The sequence below is a fragment of the Thunnus thynnus genome, chromosome 14 (genome assembly GCF_963924715.1).
Source record: "Thunnus thynnus chromosome 14, fThuThy2.1, whole genome shotgun sequence".
Taxonomy (NCBI): Eukaryota; Metazoa; Chordata; class Actinopteri; order Scombriformes; family Scombridae; genus Thunnus; species Thunnus thynnus.
In genome coordinates this window covers 21,299,043-21,324,063 of record NC_089530.1, presented here as the reverse complement: position 1 = coordinate 21,324,063, position 25,021 = coordinate 21,299,043, and the positions used below count along the sequence as shown (strand labels likewise).

At 42.5% G+C, this 25,021-nt stretch overlaps 1 protein-coding gene across 1 annotated transcript in view; it reads left to right on the top strand.

The window, feature by feature from the left end:
- The window catches only part of lrpprc (leucine-rich pentatricopeptide repeat containing), a 64,352-nt gene that overhangs the window by 27,120 nt on the left and 12,211 nt on the right, over window positions 1–25,021 (top strand). Inside the window, exons 23-33 of the mRNA XM_067610532.1 lie at window positions 1,301–1,508; window positions 7,104–7,228; window positions 9,398–9,504; window positions 15,319–15,387; window positions 15,523–15,613; window positions 16,130–16,272; window positions 18,143–18,287; window positions 19,385–19,511; window positions 22,693–22,781; window positions 22,863–23,067; window positions 24,745–24,872. Of these exons, the coding sequence (XP_067466633.1) occupies window positions 1,301–1,508; window positions 7,104–7,228; window positions 9,398–9,504; window positions 15,319–15,387; window positions 15,523–15,613; window positions 16,130–16,272; window positions 18,143–18,287; window positions 19,385–19,511; window positions 22,693–22,781; window positions 22,863–23,067; window positions 24,745–24,872 (1,437 nt within the window). The remainder of the gene's footprint in view (window positions 1–1,300; window positions 1,509–7,103; window positions 7,229–9,397; window positions 9,505–15,318; window positions 15,388–15,522; window positions 15,614–16,129; window positions 16,273–18,142; window positions 18,288–19,384; window positions 19,512–22,692; window positions 22,782–22,862; window positions 23,068–24,744; window positions 24,873–25,021) is intronic.

Sequence of the window (25,021 nt, the reverse complement as noted above, 5' to 3'; positions counted from 1 at the left end):
CCCCCCACCGCCCCTCCCCTCCCTGTTTAGCAGTGTCTCCTGCATTGCCAGTCACCCCTACTCCACCCTTCCATCCTCTATTTTCCCCTGTCCCATTAAATCTGTGACAGCCTTTGGTTCCCATCGCCATAACAACTGGCACAGAGAGGTGGAGAGATGGAGAGACAGACTGAAATTAGGATGCCAAAGCACTCACCAGTGGCCCTGTCCCTCAGCCCGCAATGCGTGTGTGTGTGTATGTGATTGAGTCTGAACGTGTGTTCCCAGTAGAGAGTGACTCTCTTGTTCAAGGAGTTTGGTATATTAACAGTTACATAGGTGTTAGTATCATCACACCTGCATTTACTTAAACTTTCTTTGCTTTTCTGCTTTTGTGTTTGCTGTGACTCTCACCAACGTAAGGAGCGAGGATGTTTGTTGAGTGAATTTTAAGCAACTTGCCAATATTCCCCTGCAGTTGGGAGGATTGGCTCAATGCTATACACATTATTCAAATATATTCTGTGTCTCTGCACATCTCCATCTCCTCCCTTCCTCTTGGTCATGCAGTATAGATTAGTATCTGTGGTGGAGAGCGGCTGTATCGCTGTCAGCCCATTAGCAGCTGTCTAAATAGACAGTAAACGCATCTTAATTACCTTACCCTGATACACACACACTCCCTGTTCACCATTTAGCCCCTAGTGTTGGCCAGATGGGCGCGTGGCCCGGTAGAAAGCCCTCCATTACCGGCTGGACTTGACCAAACTGATCCACCCCTCAGCCCGCTTACCAGGGTCTCACTGGGGCCACGACGGGCCCTTGTCGTCACATACCTATAATTTAGCCCCCCAAGTGCTTTCCACATGGCCACGGCAAAAAGCCGGCCTCCATTGTAGGGGTCCGGTAATTGTAGTCTCGTTTAGAAAACCGCAAGTAGCAATTAGCGCAGAGTTGGCATTATACGGGGTTGGATTTGCATCCCCGCTGGGTGCAAAATGCTGTTTTAATATGGGTTTGTTTTCCCCACATGGAATTAGCTAAAGGGGCCTTTTATCATATTCACACACCCTACTCTTCTCTCAGCCAAGCTCTGCCCACATCTCGCTTTCTCTCTCCTCATCTCTCTGCATCATCTCTCTTTCTCCTTGGCTTTTGTGCTTTTCATTTGTCCTTTTGTCTTTACCTGGAAATCGCACTTCATCTTTCGATCGAGAGGCTAAAACTCACATTGCGCACCTCACCAAAGCACCACACATGTCGAGAGTTGCTGAAACATTTCTTCACGTTAACAGTCTCTCTCTTTTTCTTCCTTTTACAGAGGCGGTGGACATCCTGAAGGAGATGAAGGAGAAGGAGGTGGTGATGAATGACAACCACATCACCATGCTCTTCCACACGCTCAACGCCGTAGTGGCCAAAGGCGGCGCCCCCACAGTCAAACGGCTGCAGGACACCATCTTCACCCTCGGACTGGCCAAACCCACCGCCAACCTCTGCTCACCCCTGATTACTGCATACCTGGACAGGTAAAACAACCTCTGTTCATGTGTATAAATCACAAAATCACAGATTTATACAACCATACACACACACACACAGACAGACATACGCACTTTGGCCATGTGGACACAGATTTAACGTTAAGGCATTCATTTCCGTTTTGGCGCATTTCCTTTTCTATGGCTGAAGTTGTCCACTAACCAGGCAACAAGCTCACTTTGTTTTCAGATTTGTGTCTTCATCTGCCAAATCCAGTTGCCAGGTGTGTGTATGTATGTGTGTCTCAATGAGTCACTCATCCCTCTCTATGATCATAGCTGGGGTTACTTTCCGGGTCAGCGATTCAGACAGAGAGAGGATTTGAAAATTGCTCATTTATGTGTGTGTGTGAGTGTGTGTGTGTGTGTGTGTTCGTGTTCCTGTGTGTGTGTACGCGGCGTTAGAGCCAGGCTTTGTTTGTTTGAGGATTCACCAGCTGCAACCTCTCCCATGAGCCCCCGCCCCTGATCTCCTGAAACACCCATTGCTATACTCCAAGGTGTGTGTGTGTGTGAGTATGTGTGTGTGTGTGTGTGTGGGGTGAGATGAGAGATGACCATCGATGCTTCTTCTCATAACGCAAAAATGCAAATCAACGTTGCCAAACACTGGCTGCAGGGTCACTGGTATTGCCCCACCCCTCAACTCTATTGAGTATGTGTGTTATTCATCGTGTGTGTGTGTGTGTTCTATTTGTCAGAGCAGCTTTTAAGTAGATCAACTCATTAGCATGTTAATTATGTACAGAGCACTAATTGCTGGATTTACCACAGCCATGCAGCGCGCCGTTAGGGGCCCGCCACTACACACACACACACACACACACCCTGCACATGCTTTCGTACACACTGTTTACCTCTAGTGCACATGCTGCTGTAGAGGTAGACCTTTGCACACGAAGCTCGTGTACACGCACACACACATACGCTCAGACGTTCACACAAACCCGGCGCTCCCCTGCCGCTGTTTGTTTTGCTGTAAGTCTGGTCTCTGGCACAAACAGTTTCCAGGTTCACTCGTTAATCACTGCCTCTGTGAGATTAGCAGGCTAATTTACTCCTGGGTCATCAACAGCAGCCAAAACACAAACACACACACACACACACACACACACACACACCAGCTTACCACAGCCCTGCTCACAAATCAAACGCCAGTTGTACTTCCTCCAAATGATACTGCAGTGAACACACTCTAATGAACAGGCTAGTTCTGTTCTGTTATTGGTACATTTGTGTGTTTTCAGCTGGCTTTTTGTCAAGGCTTGGAAATAGTCACTAAATCAAAGGTAGAACAAATGTGCAGGTAAAATTAGTTTGACACAGTGGTCCAATTCACCCGAACATAGTCGAAACTGGGGTATAGAGTGATTCGCTTCAACAAAACAATAAACACCGGCAACATATTTAAGTTCTTCACATTTTCTGTCTTTACCAACTTTTATTTCAGTGGATCCCTCCCTGCAGGAGGGAGATAACGCCTGAATGGCTCATCTTTACTCTAAAACATCAGTTTCAGGCACAGAATAGCCTTGAAAATAGATAGATGAATAACAACAGGTTAATAATGCTTTCTGTATGAAAGCCGAGCATCGTAACTACAATTTTGCCCCTTCACAGAATGAAACTAATCGTGTTCATGACACTGTAGCTATTCATCAGTGTCACACGGTGGATACTTTTTTTTTTTCATTGGCTTTAGTTTTCATTGGCATCAACATAATAACCAGAAAAATGTTATTGTTAAATACTCTTAGTTTCATCATGAAGCTGTTAGTTTTAACAGGCTTTTTGAAATTAGGAGTTTTTATAAATGTATCACTTGTAAAGATGCGTAAAAAGGAAGGTTTGAGTACTACGACACTTGACTCTCGCGCTCCAATTGAATCTATCTCCTCGGTCTCTTCTCCTCTTCTTATCTTTTATTTTCCTCCCTTTCGTCTCCACCTCTTCATTCCGTCAGTCAGCGGACAAACAGACAGTCGGGGAGGAGGAGGGACGGAGCGCGGCGATAAAAGAGGACAAAGCAGGCATCACTCCCGCCTGCACCCGTCTCATCGCTGCGTCAGTGCTAATGACTTAATGAACACTTCTCCGGCAGATTAGCCCTTGACAGCCCATCATATGCGCCGCCCCGTTAGCCTTCATGCCCATCCGCTCAGTATTGTGTGTGCTAACCTGCTAGTGCGGTATCTGGCAGCTAGCACAGATTGCCACATCCTTATGAAAGTGATTAGCGACAGGAAATGCTAATGAGTCCAACAAAATGAAGAGCTGGCAGGACATGTATGATAAGACAGAAAACGGCGGTGATAGAATATGAAGAGGAGTTGAAAGGGGGTTAGAGAGCTGACAGGATATGAGTGGCTCAGAGAAAAAAATACCTCATTCACTTTTGACTCTTCTACTGTCTTGTATTGTGTGTACACAGTGCTTAAGTGAGGCCTAAAATAAGAGGGGAGCATCCCACTTCTGATATGCACTGTTACAAAAGAGAAACAGTGAACTAAAAGGAGGTTAGAAGAGAAATGGAAATCCTCAGTAGATAAATGGAAGCAGCCAGAGATAAATGAAGTGAATTGATGGGAAGATGATCAGAAGAGAGATGAACAATGAAGAGAAAGATGTTGAAAGACACAAGATTCCTAATTGAAGCTCAACACAGCTCCATTAACTAACAACTTGTGGTTTCAATGTTACAATAAAAAGTATTGTTTATGTAAGAACTATGTGTAATATGACAGGTGTCACTCATAGAGACGAATCCTCAAATAATTATCATTTGATTCAACAGCATTGTTTTAGCCTCTTTTAGCTTGTTTTGGTTTTTCAGCATGTAAACTTTTACCCTCAGAAACCTTTTTTCTCCCACTTCTGTTTTCAGCTAGAAAACTCTGATAAACCCACAGCACATTACCTGCCCAACACAAAGTGGCAGAGCAACAAATTTCACAACTAGCTGGTGAAAGCAGTGGAGCATTTAGCAGTTAAAGAGGAAGCTATTTCCCTCAGGACTTAGTTGGGACCAGACCAGAGCTACAGGGAGATTGAATATTGGACTTTCATTCACCTGGAGGCCAGAAGGACTTCATGAATGCTAATGTTGCTACATGTCTGCTGAATGTGTAAATACTGGAGACAACTGTTGGCTAACATGCTATCATCTTTATAAGGAGATAATATGTGACGTGTTGTGTTTTCAGCTTGTTTGACTGCCTTTGAGTGTCCAAGATAATCAATTAATGCAGCTTTAAGACCATCACACACACACACACACACTTAGGTTTTGGGTGCCTACATCATGTAAGCACTCACCTGTGTGGCTATTGGCGTGAACATTAGTAAATGCCATCCTTCAACACATGTAACAGCGGGCTAGTGGTGTCATGATCACAGTCTCATTTGCGTTTCGAGACACAGACACCTCGTCCTCCCCCCCACGCGAGGACAGTGGCTTGATAACAGGCCTGCCGATCTTCTACGAACAAAAGAAGGGGACAGAGATGGAGGGAAAAAAGAGGGGGAGTGAGATGAGACAAAATGAGCTTCCTTGTCTAATCCTTCAGGTTTCCACCGAGCAAAGCGCTCGTTATTTTTTCAGGGCTTAATTGGCTGGAAAGTGGCTGACATGCAAAGTTGGGGACATTAACAGGGCTGTGCGCCGCAGTAAATGGCAACGCAAAGTGACAGTTAAATTGTACCTAGGGGAAATTATCCATCTTTCGACATCCTTAGCTCTTTTTTTGGGGTGGATCGGCAGGCAGAGAGAGGGGGAGAAGGGGGAGGGGGGAGAGGGGGAGGCAGAAGCAGAAGGGGTGTAATTGCAACACCAGGCCCTTTTTTTTTTTGCCAAGAGTGATGGGGTGTTTTTTTTTTTTTTTAAGATGTCTCGTTAGGAAGGAGAGATTATAAGTAGGTGCAGAGGATCTTGATGGAGGTGGACAGATAGAAGGGATGAAACAAACGTGAAGAAGGAGTTTTGAAGCCAGCAACATGACTTGGCTATAACATGTAGAAATGGCTCCAGTGTAAAAAAAAAGCTGCAAACACCACACCACAACAGTTAAGGTAATTGCGTTTATAAGGCACATTACGGTAATTACAAACCGCTTTCTGCACTTTTTCTCTCGTTCCCGTCTCATTTTTTGGCATAAACCACGCGCGCCCGTCCCCCCCCTCCCCCCCACCCTTGTCTCATTCTCCACACTCTTTCTCTCATTTTCAAAAATCTCTTAGTCTCTCTTCTGTGTTGTTCAATCAGACTGTTGTGTAGTTGAACAGCCTCTTGACTGGCACTGCTGAATAATGTTGTCCCTCTTCATTTCAATTAACGGACCTCTTTACCTTCCAACCCTAATCACTCCATTCCTCCTCCCTCCATCGCTCTCTTCCGCTTCTGCCGAACTCAAGGTCATACCATTTCCTGTTTTTTTTTTTTTTTTTTTTTTTTTTCCGGGTTGTTGGTCTTTTTGAGCATATTCCTTTATCCCATTGTCTAATTGATTAGAGGAGAAAACACTTCAAAAATTATACCTGTTCGCTCTCAATCTCTATCTCTCTCACGCTCTATCTGTCTCTTTCTCACTCACTTACTCTGCTCCCTGCCTCCCCCATTGGTGCCCTATCTGCTTTGACCTCTGTGTGATTGACATGGTAATTACTCAATCAAAGATTGATGGCAGCGCTGTCACAATAGAGGGGATTGAAGTGGTCTCTCTCCCTCCCCCTTCTATCAACTTCTCGTTCCCTTGCTTCCTTTCCCCATCCCTGTCTCTCTATTTCCCTCGTTATCACTCCATCAGGCGCACTCGTCCTCCCTCTATGCGATCTTTTGTTTGTTCGTCCGCTTGGGAGGGATAGGTTGAGGGGGGTGGTGGTGGTAGGAGGCTAGATTGAGCAAGAAAAGGATGACATGAGACGAAGGGAGCTGGATGATGGTGGTGGTGGTCTGTAATGTTGTTGCCATATTTCTGCTAAATTGCTCAGCTGGGGGGCGAGGTCAGCGGAGAGGAATGAGCTGACAGCATGGAATCAAAAGGAAGACGGTGAGGTGAAAAAGAGAAGGAAGGAAGAGAAGAAGAAGGGGAGAAGATCGGGAGGAAAGGGAAATGAGAGAAGAGGAAATGAGGGGAGGTTAAAAGGTGTTGGAGAGGATAAAAGAAGAGAAAGAGCAAGAGAAGTTGGAAGGTGTGAGAGGAGCTGAGCTGAGGGTAAAGATCAGTGGAGTCCTTTTGTCTGTTGCGTAGCCTCCCCTCTAAAAGCCTGTCCAGAGAGACATTAGCCCCGAGCAGACAGGTGTGTGAGAGTGTGCCCGATTGTGTGAGAATGATGTATTGGGGCCAAAAGGCTTCATCACCCCTCAGTTGTGCTGTCATGAATTCAAAGGCCTGTATTGTTGCGGCGGGTCATAGTGCTTGAATAGGAGGTCACAGGGTTAACACCCCATGATACGCTCTCTATTCTCTACAGACACAATCCTGTACATGACTGATTGGACAGACCTGACATCTAACTCGCTCTCTGCTCTCTCTCCCCCTCTCTTTCTGTGTATTTGTGTGTTTGTGTGTGTGTGTGTGTCCGCAGTAAGGACCTGTCCGGAGCTCTAGATGCGGCACTGGAGTGTCAGAAGCGCTACAACCACCTGCCTCGCATCCATGACATCATTGTTGGCCTGGTGGAGAAAGGAGACACTGAACTGCTGCAGAAAGGTTTCACATTTGTCCATTAAGCCAACACACTGTTACTGATCCATCTTTTTTTTTCATCTCCTTAACATGATCCATTAGTCTAAGTGCTAAAACAATCAGTAAATCAACACAACATTTGACAATATCGACAATTACTCTTTTTACTAAGCCAAACAATAAAAAAACAAGGTTTTGATGGTTCCTGCTTTTCAAATATGAAGAGTTTCTGATTTTATTCCATTTCTGTAATTACATAATAATATAACTACATATTTTGGCTGTTGCTTTGAGCTCCAGGAGCATGTGATGGCTATTTTTCCACATTTATTTTATATTTTATAGACTAAACCCTTAATTGATCAATCTTAAAAAATATTTGATACTTTAACAGGTAATGAAAATCATCCATCCATCAGTCTATCGTCCATTTTTAGCCAGGTTTCATAAACTGTGACCCCTGAGCTCTTCCCCAAGCCCTGATTCTTAAAAAGACATTGCATCCTGTGACCCCAAAGTTTTATAATGTCCAAATAAGTTCCCAACAACCTTGTTAAAGTTCAGAATAGCACTGTTAAAGCTACTTTCCGCTACTTTCTAACATTTATTTCAGTCCGGCTCAGCTTGATTAAAACTTGTGTCTCTCCTGGTTGACTCTAACCTTCTATTATTCATTTGTGTTTGTGTGGGAAAGCGAATACAAAGTGTCTGTGCAGTGTTTGCATTAAACATGCGCGTAACAAGCGCCAACAATTCTGAGAGCACGTAAGAGGACCAGAGAGTGAGAAAGGTTCAGACCAGGGTCGCGTTGAAGCACGTCGGCTGATCACGTTTTCAACAGTCTCCCTGTAATGTTGACAGCGGCGTGGTGAAAAGGTCAAATTCAATGTGCCGGAGGGGCAAGTGGCTCTGGAGTACGTAAAGGTTGAAGCCATGCAGTTGGAGCACCTCTCCACCTCCTTCCCTCCCCTCCGTCCCCTTTCACCCACTCCCTCATCCACCCTGCCCTCCCACCCTCGTCTACGCCCCTCCCCGAAAGGTGACAGACCCTCAGTCAGTCGCTGCACCCTCAAAAAAACAAAGCGACTTTTACGACGATTGTCTGACAGAGGCCAGCATGTAAACCCGTTTCAACCAGCGGATCTTGAAATAACAAATGATTCTGTCTCTCAAAAACTACCTCATATAGCGGTAGAGAGGGATGACATAAACCTTGAGTCTCACTTGATCCGATGGCATTGTGAGTACACGTCGAGAGCCGTGCTCCTATGGACCCTTGCTGTTGCAGTGCATGGATAGTATGAAAATACACCATCTGAGATAAAAACCAGAAATGTACTAGAACCATCAAACATGCAGACTTTCCTGTCCAAAACGCACTTAAAGCACGGCGTGGCTTTTCAAAAGATCTTGACTCACATGTCTGACCTTGGTTTGGAGTTTTTGAGTGTTTTTGTGAGATCCTGACAACCACAGTAGCCACTAGACTATTTTGGAGGATGAAAGGTCATCATATATGCTTTTAACTTTGAGGTTTTTGTCATGGAAAAGTCTGCAGGAACTTGAGATGTGGAAAAAGAGAAGTGAATGAATTTGTGCTATTCATGAGCCAATATGGTTTAGTCTGATAAAGAAACTCCAAACTAAGATTTACATGCAAAGATTCCCTTAACTTCTGCAAACGTGTCTACATTAGATGCACATCATGAATTAATTTTTACATGATGAGTCCAAAAAGCAAAATCACACCCTATTGTTCATTCTTTTGACTTCAGATGACAGTAAGTAAAGGCAGAGAGATTATTTGTTCTTCCTCGGTTTTGCTGAACACACAGTACCATTTGGATAACCGAATGTTTGCTGTGTGTGTGTGTGTGTGTGTGTGTGTGTGTGTGTGTGTGGTACCTGTCCTGAAGCTGCTGGACAGAGATAGTACGTAACGCTGAGCAGAGCGCTTTAGCAAGTTTACCAGGAGAGCTTAGGCTTTCATTCGGGACTTGTGCGTTTGTTTGAGAGTGGACTTGATATGGCTGCTTTGTGCCTTGGACATTGTGCCAAATAATTGGAATCAGAAAGTAAGGATGAAGTTTGCGGTTGAGTGTGTGTTCACCTTGCAGGCAATTTTTTTTTTATTCATGACCTTTTTTTCTTGCTCTGTTTCTCGTCTGTCTGTCTCTCCGTCTTTCTATTCAGCCATGGACGTTGTGAGTCAGGAGCGAGGAGAGATGACCATGCTGTATGATCTGTTCTTCGCCTTCTTGCAGACAGGCCGCTATCGCGAGGCTCGTAAGATCATCGAGGTAAACACACACACACACACACACACACACACACACACACACACACACACACACACACACACACACACACACACACACACAGAGGAACTATGGGAATCAGGTTGTGTTTTCTGATACTGCATCTTCCTGAAACCGTCCAAGGTGACTTGCCAAATCTTTTCAAAGGAGCGAAGGAGCTAATTTATCACATCATACTGTTCATCACTGTGATGTCATCCGCTCAAACAGGTCTAGAAATCAAACCTCACCTCTTTCTGAATGCCAACAAAAGATCAGATATTTCTTAAAGTGTTGTAACTATTTTGAAACTTTTCCAGTAATAACTAACTTTAATTTATATCGTATCTTAGTGACATCAAAATAGGTTGGGATGATATTGGGGATGGCAATTTTAGAAATAAAACATCATCATCATTTAATGAACTATAATAATAATAGTTAATAATTTCCATAATTTCTACTGTGTATATTAATTTATTCAAGATGAAATAATTAACAATGGTTTCACAGGTATGCAAACTCATACATGTTGTATGGTTACATCCAACCAGCACCATGAACTGCACTATAATAAAATAAAATCCAAAGACTTGCCGTTTTTGTTTATCTCCAGGGTTAAAACAGAATGCAACGTAAGAGCTTTCCTGTATTCTGCTCCCCCTTAATTGTACTAACTTTGAAAAGAGTTAAAATGAATAGATTTCATCTTCTTTTTTTGACACACTGTTGTTTTTGTTATTTGACTGCAACCTGTTGCATCAGATTTCTACAGAAAACGATGTTGTATGAACAAAAGTTAGGATGGCATCTGCATGTCTGACTATTCCATCTCTGTCCTCTGTGGCTCATGACAAACAATTTATAAAAATGTATATCTTTGTCATCTTAAGTCCTGCTATATAAGCCCCGTAGATTAGTGTGAGGAAAAAGAGAGAGGCAAGGCGGGCAGATAAGAAGCAATTTTCACATGAGATGAAACGGACGGTCGGGGGCTGGATAGCAGGACAGAGAGATTGATGAATAAAAGGATAGAGGGATGAGCCTGACATCAGAGGACAGGAAACAAGGCCATTATGTTGTCTGATCAGGACGAGAACAAAACCGAGGGAAAAAAAAAATACCTTAACTCTTGTGCTCTGACTCTCTCTCTCTCTCTCTCTCTCCTGTCCTAGTGTGCACTAAAAGAGGGATTTGTCTCTCTTGAGGATTTCCAAACCCTCTTAAATATCATGTTGTTATTGTGGTTCTCATTCCCCTTCCTGCTAGATTGTATAGCTGTTATCCTACTTATAACAGAGAGTCAGCTACATGCCGGTGTTGTGAGATTGGTGAAGCCTTGTAATGGATTGCAGATGTACACACTGTCACTGATGTCGATGGAAGATGTGGGATAGACCGACAAAGGCTCAGCAGCGTCATGCCATCTGTTAGGTTTTAGTACGAAGGTTCAGCTGGTTTATCGTGGTGCATTTAGTTACACCTGCAGATCTTTAAATAATACGACGTGGATGGAGCATCTTAGGTTTTTTTTCATCTTCAGAATTGACAGTAAAACAGTAGTTATTGTACATACTGGGGGAGAGACATTACATGAATTTCATGGCTCTTCCTACATGTGATGGCTTCACTTATTATGAGCCGTAACAATCTTTAGAATGTTACAACATTACTTGTTTATGCTCAATAAATCCCTGTGGATTCGTCCATTATTTTTGATTGATTATTTAATCTTTAAAATAGTAAAAACAATTTCCCAGAGCACAACATGGAGTCAAATTGCCTTCTTTTTTTCTAACGCACTGTCTAAAACCCACAGGTATTCAATTTATAATGATGTAAAACAGTAAATGTTCACATTCAGGACTGTAACCAGAGTTGTAGAAATCCTGAACAACATTGACATCCAGTATCACCATATAAATTTGTTCTGGAGAATGTGTCAACAATCAGTATTTACACATCAGCAGACATGGAGTTCAAGTTTCAAGAGTTCAAGTCCAATATTCAATCTGCTGTTGGCTCCTTCGTGTTCTCCACCAGAGGTGATATCTGTGTATTTAGCTGCTAAATCCTCCACTATCCTCATCAGCTTGTCACTAACTTTGTTTGTCTGTGGTTTGGTGCTGGACAGGTAAGCGGACACTGGGTTTATTTGAGTTTTTCTTGCCTGGTGTGGTTGTAAACAAGTCTGAAGAGAGTGGTGAGACTCAAACATGACAGTTAAGTTATGGGCCAATAAAAACTGCTCTGTACAGTTGAGGGGAACTGAAGAGTTGGGTGAAAATTCCCACTACAAGCAACCACTTTCACAGCACACATAGTCATTTCATCTATTGTTAATTAGCGCAGCTTTAAAGCATAATCAACAGAGTGGCTTCAGGTGCCCCAGAATTGTCAGTTTAGTGGTTTGCCCTCTTTTGGCGTATAGTCAGGGGGAAAAAAAAGCCCTAAAAATATTGCTAAGATGATACATTTCAAAAGTTGCTGCCCACTTAACCTGCGTAGATGTTTGGATCAAAGTCTCAAGTTCACTTCTAAACCGTCATCTATTACATCTAATACTCGCATGACGACGGATATAGTGTTCAGGTGATGAAACTACAATAGAAACATATCTATCACTCAAATATGCATACACTCACACACGCGCAAATGCTTTTTTCCCCTCCTCCCCCCCGTGAGAGTGTCAAGTGGCAGTCCAGAGAGTGGTGTCTCTCTTTAGGCTGTGTTTGGTATAATTGGCAGCTGATTAATCACAGCTAATTAAATGTAATGATAGAGAAAGGTGGCCAATTTTGTGCTAAATGGTCATGGTTAGGTAGAGGATTGTTAGGTGGCCGGGCCTATTATTGCGGCACGCGTGTGTGCATGTTATGGTCAAGGTTAGGTAGTATTGCTAAAGAGAGGTGAGCCATTATGTGTTTTTGTGTTAGGGAGAGGGGTTTAGCCATGTCTCTGTGCGTTTTTGTGTGTGTGTGTGTGTGTGTGTTCGGACTAAGTGGCCAGGTGATTAGTGGAATTAGAACATTAGGAATTGAGATGGAGAGGGTTTGTTAAGTGGAGGTGAGAAGAGGTCGGCTCGGTCTTTTTTCTTTTTTGTGTACATATATGTAAGGATACGAGAGAAACCTTTAAAGGTGTTTAAGCATCTAAAGGCCACATACGACTCTGAAAGAGGCAGAGTGATGGACTGTAATACACTCTGCTGTCTGTGTGTTTTAGAGGATTGTCTTAATAATCTGACCTGGTTGTCCTTTTTCCATTATCTCTCTTTGAAAGTGAGAGTGTCTCTGCTGGTTTTTGTTTGTTTCTACTTTGTATTCTTTTGATCCACCGCTGCGTGTATAAATTATGTTTCCTTCTGAGGATTTTGCTTCCTGCCCAGATTAGGGAGATTTGTCCTGATGGATTCAGAATCCCAAACATATATAATACGTGTGTGTATGTGTTTGTGTATGTGTGTGTGTGTGTGTGTGTGTGTTTGAGAGTAGATGTGCGAAGGCTGCTTTGAGCCTGCAAGACTTTACCAAGTAAAAGGAATCTGAAGCAAAAGATGGAGCATTTGCACTGGGCCTTAGTCTCTAAGAAGATTAGACAGACTGAGAGAGAGAGAGAGAGAGAGAGAGAGAGAGTGAGTGCAACACATTTTAATTTGTCCCTTTGGCTGGCTGGGTAAGAACATAATGCCTTTGCCTGGGACGGATAGAGGGATGGAGAGGCAGGGGAAAAGACCGAGGAGGAGCAGGGGAGATTTGGACGAAGAGGCAGGGATTGAGAGGAGTGGGGATTGAAAGAGGGGAAAGGATGACGGCAGCGAGGGATCGTCAGAGAAAGGGATGAAGCCTGTCTTTTCTTGACTTTCCCCGCCCTCTCACGGTATGATGGGCCCCCATCAAAGAGGCCAGCGGGGATTGAGCGCTGTTGATCCCCCCGTTCAGATTAACATCCTGGCAGATCGCTCTGTCTCTTCTTTTTTTTTCTCTCAGTCAGATTACCGGGAAGAGAGAGGGGGCGAGATTTCTCAATCCTAGTCTTATTCAGATTGTATCAAAGCCCCAAGGGACAGATGAAATCCTGATCACTGTTATTCCAGGATAATAATCATCTCGTCACTCCACGTATCAGGCTAAATCTTAGCTACACGAGCCTGCAGATCAATCTATGTCAGCCCTTATTTGACAGCCCACACACTCGGTCTATCTGCTGGTCGTTGTGTCCTAAAAATACTGCAAGTCTCCTAAAAATGGCACATTTACAGCTGTAGGGACTTTATAGCCAGTTCATCTTAAACCTTCATACATATTTTTAACCTGTAACCAGTCTTTGCTGTTTTCTGCTGTGACCTCGCCAGCTCAACATTCAGGAAAACAAAACAGTCAAGTCTTTTCTCCCACTCAAATCTTTATTGGCATGAGATTTACTGGATTAAAAAAACTGTTACATTCACAATATTTCCATCATTTATGAAGTCCTTTTTGTTGGATTAACTTGCAGCTCGGTACAAATGTCACAGTTTAGAGTCTTTAATGGGAAAAATTGACGTTATTGTTATACATTATTATTATTTGTGCTTCTTAGTCTTAGTCTTAACATACATTATGTGTCCCATTAAAAAGATTTCCTCACACTCAGTCTTAACATCCTTTTGTTAATCTCACCAACAGATCAAGTGGTGCACAGTTAGCAGCCACAGTGCTGAGACTTTATCAATGCAGCTAAAGGAAAAGTCACGTTTCAGGAGGAAATGAAAATACAGAATTGCGCTTAAACTATCACAGCATCTGTTTACTCTCATGTTTTACTTACTATTACATGAGCTTCGGAGTATTGATCATTCATCTTTTCACTGAGTAGAAAAGATTTATGTGGTTATGAGATTCTTTGTGACCAGTAAAGATAATTTAAGATTCAGAGTACAATTTGTAACAAGGTTCTGGTATACTATCTGGTTTACTACTGACATTGGATCAGTGTATCTTTATTATAATGAGTTTAGTGAAGCGCTTAATGAGGATCGACTGATCTTGTTTTAAAGTTCTTTGATTTTCCACCCGACAGTGGAACATAAACTCGAGTATCATCAGTCAACACAAAATCAACTCTGAAAATAAATTGCCAACAAATTTGATAAAGTTAATTAATCAATAGTCATTTATCAAGCAAAAATGTCAATCCTTCATTGGTTCTAGCTTCTAAAATATGAGACTGGGCTGTTTTTCTCTTTTTTATATAATTGTACATTGAGTATATTTGGGTTATGAACCATTTTTCAGACAAAACAAGCAAATTGAAGACGCCACTTTGGGCTCTTGGAACTTGTGACGGACATTTATTTTTCACTATGTTGTGACATTTTATAAACTAAATGATAAATCTGTTAATAGAAACAACTGGCCAATATTGAAAATAATATTTAGTTGCAGCCCTACAGTACAGCTCTATAAGTCTGTGTCAGTTATCTGTGGAGCGATTCACTGGCTTTTATGTACCTGTATCACCTACTCAAGGCAACATAAACATTAGCTTCACATTTCTCCTGCCAGTTTAAGACTGCACTCCCACAAAAGTACACATGTATTTTTAAAACCAGTCCTATATCTTTCTATATTGATTCTTATATGCAGCTATAATTGATGTACACAGGCTAATAGCAATATTTAATATGCTCTCTAGGCTCTATGGGTTTGTATGGATCAATAGGCATTTACCCTTTTGATAATGCATTATGGTTTTAAGTTATATATATTTAACTGTTATTGATCCACTCTCTGGTTTCTTTCCTTTGATATTACCCATCTGTGTTTCTTTTTATAGACTCCCGGTTTGAGGGCAAGGCCCGGACGCCTGCAGTGGTACGCAGAGAAATGTATTTCCAGCACCCAGGTAAAACTCACCCACAGACACAAACTAACACGCAAACTGAACTAATCAAGGCTACAAAGAGCAAAGCAAAAAGAAAGTGAAAATACAAAAATTCCAACTTTAATTACACATTGTCATGTTTATGTGTGTTTGTAGATGGAGGCCTTGGAGCAGATGGTGGACATGACCGCCAAACTGTTTGAGTGCGACAGAGACGAGATGTATAGTTACATCCTCCGTCTCTGCAGTAAGTGTCTTGTACTTTTATTTTTGTTTGTGTGTGTGTGTGTGTGTGTGAATGCCTGACGTCCCACCTCTGGGTGTGTGAGTGTGAGTGTGGGTGGGGATCAGTCAGAAGTAAGCAGAAGACATGGTGTGATTGCTGAGAGCAGATAACAGTTGTGATTGGAGTGTTAAAGCTGATTGTCAACCCATTACGTTGTCAACACACTTCCTTACACACACACACACACACACACTAGTTAGTGTGTTTCCTAAATTACAGCACGCTTGAGGGTCGGTCAGTTGATCAGATTAGTGCTTTGATTGCCCTCTCTCAGCATGGAGCGCTTTGTCAGAAATTACTCTCTGGTGCAGGCTGAGTGGTGAGATACAACCAATATGGCCCGACTATCCAAACACATGGGTCTTTATGTCATGGCTTTCATAACACATTACATAAGAACACACCTCTTCTCATATCCTCTCTCTCTCTCTCTCTCTCTCTCTCTAACCCCCCGTCTGTGTTTCTTGTCGTCTTCAGAGGAGACAAACAATTGGCAGAAGGCCGAGGCAGTGTGGACGAAGATGCAGGAGGAAAACGTCATCCCCAGGGAGAGGACCCTGCGTTTGCTGGCAGACATCCTAAAGAATAATGGCCAGGAGGTGCCCTTTGAGGTGCCTGAGGTAAAACTCCACCCATATAATAGGTAGTCTGTACTTCCCACTAAGGCTCATTAGACAGATCTGTTATTCAGAAGAATAATTGCCAGGAGGTTCCTGAAGGGGAAGGAGCAGAAAGCAAAGGCTAAGAGATGCCAGGGGGCACCGGAGGAATCTAAAAGTGCCTGAGGTCAAACGTAACACAACCATCCAGTACTGATGGTCGAATACACATCACAAACGTGCCTGTGCATATATTTCTGTCCCTTAAATCCAGTGAAATGGGTTGGAGGTAGCCTTGATATAGTCCTTAAATAATTAGTTGATTAATCAACAGATTGTCAACAATTTTGATCTTTAAAGTCATTTATCAAACAAAATTGCCAAACATTTTCTTTATCAAACACTTTCCAGCTTCTCAGATGTGAGAATTTGCAGTTCTCTTTGTTTTATGTTGTTGTAAATTGAATTTTTTTTTTTGATTTTGTGCTTATACAGAAAGCAATTTGTAGATTTCACCTTGAGCTCTGGTAAATTGCGATGGTAATTTTTCACTATTTTCTGACATTGTATAGTTTTATTAATTAATAAATAATGAACATCATCATAAATCGCAGTGCTACCTTTATATTATAGATGTCCTTGATGAATAAACATGACTGATACAACAGCTCGCATGAACACAACTTACACATGAATCACAAAAACAACAAAAGGACATTCAAAGAAGTGCTGTAGCTAATATTTAAAATAATAAAAACACAAATAAGTAAAATCTTAACTAGAGATTTAACCAAAACTGAAAACAAGGACCCTCTAACTGAATATATACAATGTTAGTGACTAATATACGCTGTATGTGTCCCATATTAATACGGCAAGGTGCATCATAGATGAGTATAAATTCAAGCTGCACTCATTCCCAGTTATTTTCACGCTGATGACACTACAAGTTATTTTTTTAAATTTCTGAATAAAACCATTGCTTACTGAATAGATTAACCAAAGAGCAAGTTGACCTCAACCCTCTGATCATAGGAACCGACCCCCCCGCCCCCCCGCCAAAAAAAAAAACCTCTGGAAACTCTTATCAGCCGCTCTTCATGCCCCCACCGCGCTCCACTTTAAGCCTCTGTTCATTACATGTAGAGGAAACAGGATTGAAGCTCTGATCTGGAGTGTGGTCAATCAGACAGGCTGGGCTGGTGAAAGGAATTACAGCTTGATCTGTCTGTAAATCTGTAATGCCAGACTAATTTAGCCAGCAGCTAAATGCCACCATATGGCTGCCGCTGGATGCTTAGTTATATATGTACGTGTGTGCTCAACTGTCCAAAAGACAGAAAAATTAAGTAGACAGAATCTAAATATTAAAAAAAATGAATAAATAATGACAGAAGGGAGGTTTTGCTTTAAAATAGTGCTCTGTTGCTGCATTCCTCCTTGCTGCGTTTTTTTTTTCCTGTGCACATACGAGCGTGCTCCAACAGCCCGAAGCATGATGAGACAGGAAGTGATTGCTGTTGCCTGGAGCGATGAACTTGGTGACCCCTGGGGCTCTTGAGTTGACACCCCCACTCCCACACACACACATACACACACACTCTACTCTTAACACACACAATTTTTTCTTGCCCCTTGGGTGCCAGACCTAATTTGCCCCTAGCCAATACAGCTTAACCCCCTCCCCTCACTGCTACACGGGTGACTGAGCATTAGGGGGACCCTGCCCCGGCTGCCCAGCGTTATTGCACTGTCATACACACACCAGCACACAGTTGAACATGTATACAGACTTGTTATAGTTCTGAACGCCTGACGTAGCTGTGTTTTGATGGAAACATCAGACTGAGTTTTATCTCTGTTTTCTCTGTGCATGTTTTTTTTTTTACAGACCTGGTATGAACAAGCTGCCACCACAAAGCAGGTCAAGCCAGCGTCCACCACCACCACCACCAGCACCACCCCTACCAGAGTAGAAAGTGGTAATGAATACCAGGTCCAGCTGCTGGCCCTCTGTAAGAGGGGGAAAGCCAAAGGTAAGCAGCAGGAGGTCCCAGTATTGTTGTTATTGTTATAGGTGTGTTACGTTTCCATTTGAATCTGCAGGAAGACATTTTTTTACCACTAGCGGGCAAAAAGACTCCCACAGCCCAGTTTTAATTTAGAAAACAACTACCTGTTCAAACAAAGTCACAATCAGAGCAACATCGGCCTCCAGGTGCAGCCCTCTTTCTCACCGTCTGATGAATATACTGCAAGTCTGGTATATAGTCATCTTTCAAATCATAAGAAAATTTGCTGGATTTTGAGCTTTCTCTGCTCTCTGCTAGTTCCTACTGGGCAGATAAAGAAGCACAAAGTGGGCTTTTCTATGGTGCTGTTGATTACACCATATGATTGCTGGGTGACTGGATGAATAACCATTGAGGTAAAAAGTAGTAGTTGGTCCGACCACATCTGAAGGTAGTAGTGTTTATAACTGTTCCAAAAGGCAATGCTTGAAGGCACGGTGAACAAATGCAATCTGTTATTGAAGGCATTCGTTGTGTTGCAGTTGTTCCCACACATGAAAAGTGACAGAAAGTGTGAGAGATGTCCAAATTTGTTGAACAATTGTCGTACACAGCCGCCCCAATTCAGACATTAGAAAGGTGTGTGTGGAGGGGGGGGTTTCAGGCACTTGGCCAAGACTCGTCTTTTAGTTCTGGTTCCAAGTCTTGAGATTCTTTAGCCGGGCTAGATGTTTGACTTCCTGTACCTGTAGCTCATTTATTTGGCTCTCTGCTGGATTGTGCTGGACAGGTGGCATAAAGTGGGCTTCTGCTTGAAAACAGCTGGTTTCAGTTCTACATGTGGCTGTTAGTTAGAGCTGCATACAGCAGCCATACTGGATATAAATACAGACAAGATAATCAACTAATGAGCTGACAATGACTAAAAGCTGTGTGTGAAATCACCAACTGTAGGCAGCACCGAATTTCATATGAATTTGAGTCAAGTGAAAAGAAGATATTAACATTCTTTCACCACTGCAGCTGTCTGAAAGCAGATTACTCTATTAATCCAATAACATGAAGATTATTGCAAATTCTGTTCCAACCTCTGACCTTTTTCTATCTCTCTCTTTCTATAGAAGCCTATGGGATACTGAAGGAAGCTGATAAAAAGGGTGTGGCTTTAGGCCCCGCCCCTTACGACCACCTGATCCGTGCCCTGTTGGCCGAGGGATCCATTGACGATGCGATGGTAGTCAAGGACATGTAAGTACCTTTTTACGTTTCCGTATGTGATGCGAAACAGCACATTTAAGTCAAATCTTATTAAAAAATCAGAAAGGAAATGTACACCTCATACCAAGCTCTTATCTATTTTGTCAATGCAGGACACAAAGTCTATCTCCCTGGAGATATCTTTTCAATCTTTCAGTTTCCAGAAGATCTGTTCTGCTCATGAGTCTTAAAAACCAGAATCTGATTTTGTCCTGGTATCGGGCTAATTTGTGATTACCAGCAACCTGTACCAGTGCTTCCCTATGAGTGATTAACAGCAGCTAAATACCAAGGATTTACCGCTTCTTTAAATGCATTTCAGGCCACCATGAATCAGATCATTTAATATACTGTATGAGGAAAATTTCACCCTAAGGGAAGACAGACTGCACGGTAGTGTGTCACTGTTATAAACCTAAAAACCCGACAAATTCGTCATGTAGTGTGATTAATACTCTTGCTACTTTCTCTCCGTCTCCTCAGTCTGTGCTACTGGGTCACCACAGGCTACAACTACATCTCAATAGACATGAGGATTATAAACTGATTGTGTTCGAACACACTCAGCCCTGCTGGATATGAACAGTGGTTCTTACTAAGCCCCAAGATACACACACAAAGTCGCATGTACAGATTAATTTTGGTTTTCCGGGAAGCGGACTTTGCTCAAAAACATCAATCTTCTTCCAATTAGTAATGTATCATGCATTGTTGTGTTACGGGGCCATATCAGGACTTGAGCCTGGAGACAAATGGATGGACAGACAGAGGTATTAGAGATCTGAGCTTAGTGCAACGCTGATCTTCTCTGCTCTGTTTGTCTTTTTAGGTTATCTTCTCCTTTTTTCTTTATCTGTCTTTGTCCCTTTCTTTAGATCACTTTCCTTCTACAGAGGAAAAAAAACACAGAAGAAAAGAGTTGAAAAAAAAAAAAAAGATAATATAATGACATGATACACTGAATGAAGAGATGCAGTTACTGATTTGTAGAGAAGGGAGGAAAAAAAAAAAACATGTAAAAACATCTATTACACGATCAGCCTCTTCCCCGTTTTCGTCTGTCTACATGGTTCACTCTCTTCTGTTATGAGGAATAATCATATCAATTTTAGACCCGTGTTTCAACAAGCGCAAAGCAATACAAGTGATAACACATCTCCAGTCTCTGTTTGAATTGGTTTATGGCATCCCTGCCTGGATAAAAGCTTAGTTTATCTGCACTCTAAATGAGAAGTGAAATGAGCTGAGAAGAGAGTCGGGGAAAGATGGAAATGGGGAGCAAAGGAAGGAGATAAAAAGGGCTAAATAGGAAAGGAGGAGTGAACGAGGGGAGGAGGGCGAGATTTAATCATGTACGAGGTTAATGAAGACGCTATAGGCATTAATTCTTTGTGCGTGCGGGGGTGTGTGTGTTTGTTTTTTGGGTAATCTGTACAGAATTGAGCAGCAGGGCGCTTATGGCGAGATTAAGGGATTGAGAGAGAGTGATGATGATGAGAGAGAGGAAGAGGTGGATGATGGATTCATTGGCTCAAGCACAATACCCTTAGAAGGAGAAGGCGAGGGAGAGCGGCAGTGAAAGTGTGTGTGTGTGTGTTGGGGGGGGGGAAAGGTGAGTGAGAGACAGCCTCTAGAGATTTTCTCCCACCCGATAAGAATAATTCTGACCCCGCACACCCCCGCCGCTCGGCCTCCGCAGCAATCCGTCGGCGACCCTGTTACCGCTCCAATCTCCGCCATGACCCTGTCACAGCGGCTGCCGGATGCTGCTTGGCCTGGTGTCGCCGCGGTGATAAGGATTGCCCGCCTGATGCTCAATTGAGCGGACGGATTAATCTGGTTGCAGGGCTATAATAATAAATAAAAAAAAAAAAAAAAAAAAAGACGGGAGGCAAGCCTGATTGAGGTTTTAGTGGCAAAGAAATGAAAAGGAGGAGGGCTGAAAAGGACAGTAAATAGACGGGCAGACGGAGCGAAGGAGGGAAAGTCAGGGGGAGGAAGAAGCGATGAGGAGCAGGAGCAGCTCCTGGAAGCCTCAATACTGCAGCATTCAGCCTGTCCCAGCCTCACCCTCTCAGATAATACCACACGCAGATATACAAACACACACGTGCCGCAGCTCAGCAGGAGGGAACATCACATATACCGTGACATCAATCAACTGTTTGATGTCTGTATTATTTTCAGGATCACAGCAGGCGCTTTACAAGAGGCTCAGACTTGCTGTCAATCAGATTTGTTCCCATTGTCTTGTCTGTCTTTGCTCTTTCAGCTCATGTGTTTATCCACTGTGTCTCCGCGGAGTCTAATGCTTTTCTAAACGTGATGCCTTGTGATGGAAAAGTGCAGAATTCTACCAGATATTAACTCTGTCATCGCAGATTATAAAGATTTGGTCTAAAGTTAGAAATGATGGACTTTCTAATAGCTATGAAACAGTCCACCCCTGGTAAGAAGTTACATGTTACACCCGTCACTCAGATATGGATAAACATCTTCTATCATACTTAATCTTATGTCAACATATGGAAATATAAACTGATCATTGCACGTGGGATTATTTTCACATGATAATACCACACATAAATAAAGTCATCTGGCAGTTGACATGCTATGCTTTGCATGTTCCTAAACAAAAGATAATGAAGTAAAACATGCTTTTAATGAAACAGAATAGAGACATTCAATATAAAAGCTACCATCGCAATAATTTTAATCTTGATGTCCAATTATTATCCAGATAATCTAACAGTGATATAGTAAATTTTCTGGAAACACAATTAAAAAAAAAAAACAGATGGGAATGTCTGTTTCCAACTAATCTAGTGCATTGAATTACATGTATAATGACATGTAAAGGTACCTGACAAATTAATGCAAATGTAAATAATGTAAATCCAATATTGCCACAATGTAGTTCTGGTCACTGACGTGCAACACCGGCCACAAGTGACTAATACAGCCAGAGATATGAAATGCAAAGCAACCTCATTTTAAACAGCATTTTAAAAATCATCTCACTGTATATAATATCATATTGGCCAACGTCACACCCCAGTTATAGTCAACTATTATTCTTATTTCTTTTGTCCTTGAGACACATATAAGAACTTTATTGTTGACAGGTGATAACAAACCAAGAAAATACTTTGTCTCTTTGTGTTTCTCTCAGTGCTGCGTCCCGTGTACCAGGTTTCAAACTGAGTGATGTCGCTTGCAGTTTGCTCATCATCACACACACCAAGAAAGGCCAGGCAAAAGGTAAGAAATGGACACACACACACATATATATATATACTCACTTTATACACACAGAAACTCACTTCTTGTGCTCCTCCACAGAGGCTCTCGAGAGACTGAAGTCTATGCTGCAGGTGGATCATGTGCCCTCGCAGCTCGCAGTCACCAGACTGGTTCAGGCCCTGGGTAACCATGGCAATGTGGCGGGCATCCAGGAAGTGGAATCACTGATGAAGGGTCTTGGCACAACCCTCAACCTGTCCAGCATGTTGTTTATCAACAACACGGCCCTGGCACACATCAAGAGGTAAGGCTGCAAAGCGTGTATGTGGAGATTTTTTTTTTGAGTTTAGGAGGCACTTAAAGCCCCGACAGAATATTTCTGACTTTAATGACTCTGGGATTGTCTCATTTATCTACAAACAACTACTGATGACATCAGAGTGATTTGAACATCCTATAATCATATAAAAGTCTATACATAGCTGCTATGACTTATTATTTTATGACAGTATAAAAAGTTCTTGTCATATGACCTTTATCTCTATTCCTTGCAGACAATAACCAACCACATATAGTCAAATAGAGAACAGACAGACATGGTGAAAATTGGGCCAAACAGTGAAACAGATCATTGTAGCTGCATGTTGCACGAGCGAAACATTATAATCTCAATTTATGACTCAATTCACCGTCCAGTGTGAAGTCTTTTATACTGTTTTGAAAACTCTCTTGGTGTTACTTTGCAGCACACAGAGATAAACAGTTTAATGGATTACCAGCAGGCAAGAGTGTGATAAGACGAAGGTTGACACACTGTTAAAGTAAAAGCTCACAGAGCGAGTGGGGCGTCAAGTACAAATAGGAAACCTAGGCATAATAGGATTATTCATTCCTTTTAATGTCATGAAAGCACCCATCCTCCACCGCCGCTACGTCTCTTCTCTAACAACACAGAACAAAATATAAAACACATTGTGCATCAAACTTTCATCGGGCTACTTGCCGCATTAGCGCTGTCCCCCAGCTCAGGCGGCACCGTCCCCATGCCAACTCGGAGGGACAGCAGGAAGTGAAGAATAGCAAGAAGGTCTCACGCCCGATTGGCCATAGCAGCGCGGGCCTGTCAGCTTGAACCCTGACCTCGGGGAGCTGTGCTCTGAGCGGCTCTGACACGTGCGTGCCCACTGCGCCTGAGTCAAGCTGACTGGTTAAGAGCCAGGGCGGAAAAGCTAGTAAGCCCAGAAAGCGGAGCGCCACATTTAGAGGGGCCCCCCGCTGAATTATTCAGACGGTCCCAGTCGCAACAATCAGCATAGATATGTCCCCCCCCCCCCCAACTCTGGACGCTCACACATACAGTATACTTACACACAGACGCGCACACACACCGTGTATGTTAAATATTCATTAGGACTGGTGACGGTGGGGAGGACACGGGGCGCAGAGGAGGGAACGTAAAGTGTTACTAGCGAGTCCTGGTTGCCAGATTGAGTTGTTGGAGATTTGTAGTGCTTTGTTTGGTTGTGGCAACCTCAGCAGAAAAACATTTCACAGTACGAGTGTGTATAACTGTCACATCAGTGAAGAATGAGTTCGTCTGCGTTCAGTAGACCGTTTCAATAAGGGGGGAAAAAATACTTATATCATTCTTACATTAACTCATTTCTCTTGAGACCAAAATCCTCCCAGTGCTGCAGAAGCTTTTGGGACCATTTTCTGTATTGGCAGGACAATCACATAATGTGGGGTAAATGTATTGCACCATTAAAGCTACATTTGTTCCTGCTCCAAGGGGACAAATCACACTTTGAAGGGCTTAAATGGAGTAGAATTATGGCATGGCTAATTACTAATAGATTGTTTTTCTCCTGTTTTATCTGTTAAATACATTTTACATGTACAGGTGATCGGGTGTAGTTCTAATCTTTTTGTGCGAGTACCATTAATATGATAAATAATCTCACCATCCATCTTTCTCCAGTGGTGACTTGGAGTCAGCAGTAGAGATGTTGGAGACAGTTTACACCAGTCCAGACAGCACAGGTCCCAGTATGTCCTTCGTCTTCAGAAAGGTCTTAGAAGACGACAATGACAAAGCCTTGGACAAGTGTAAGAAACACAAAAACACACACTCTACATATATATATATATATATATATATATATATATATATACATACACACATGTATAAACACAACATAAAAAATACAAAATATGAGGCCACAAGCAAATTGACTAATTAAAAAAAACATTTATAT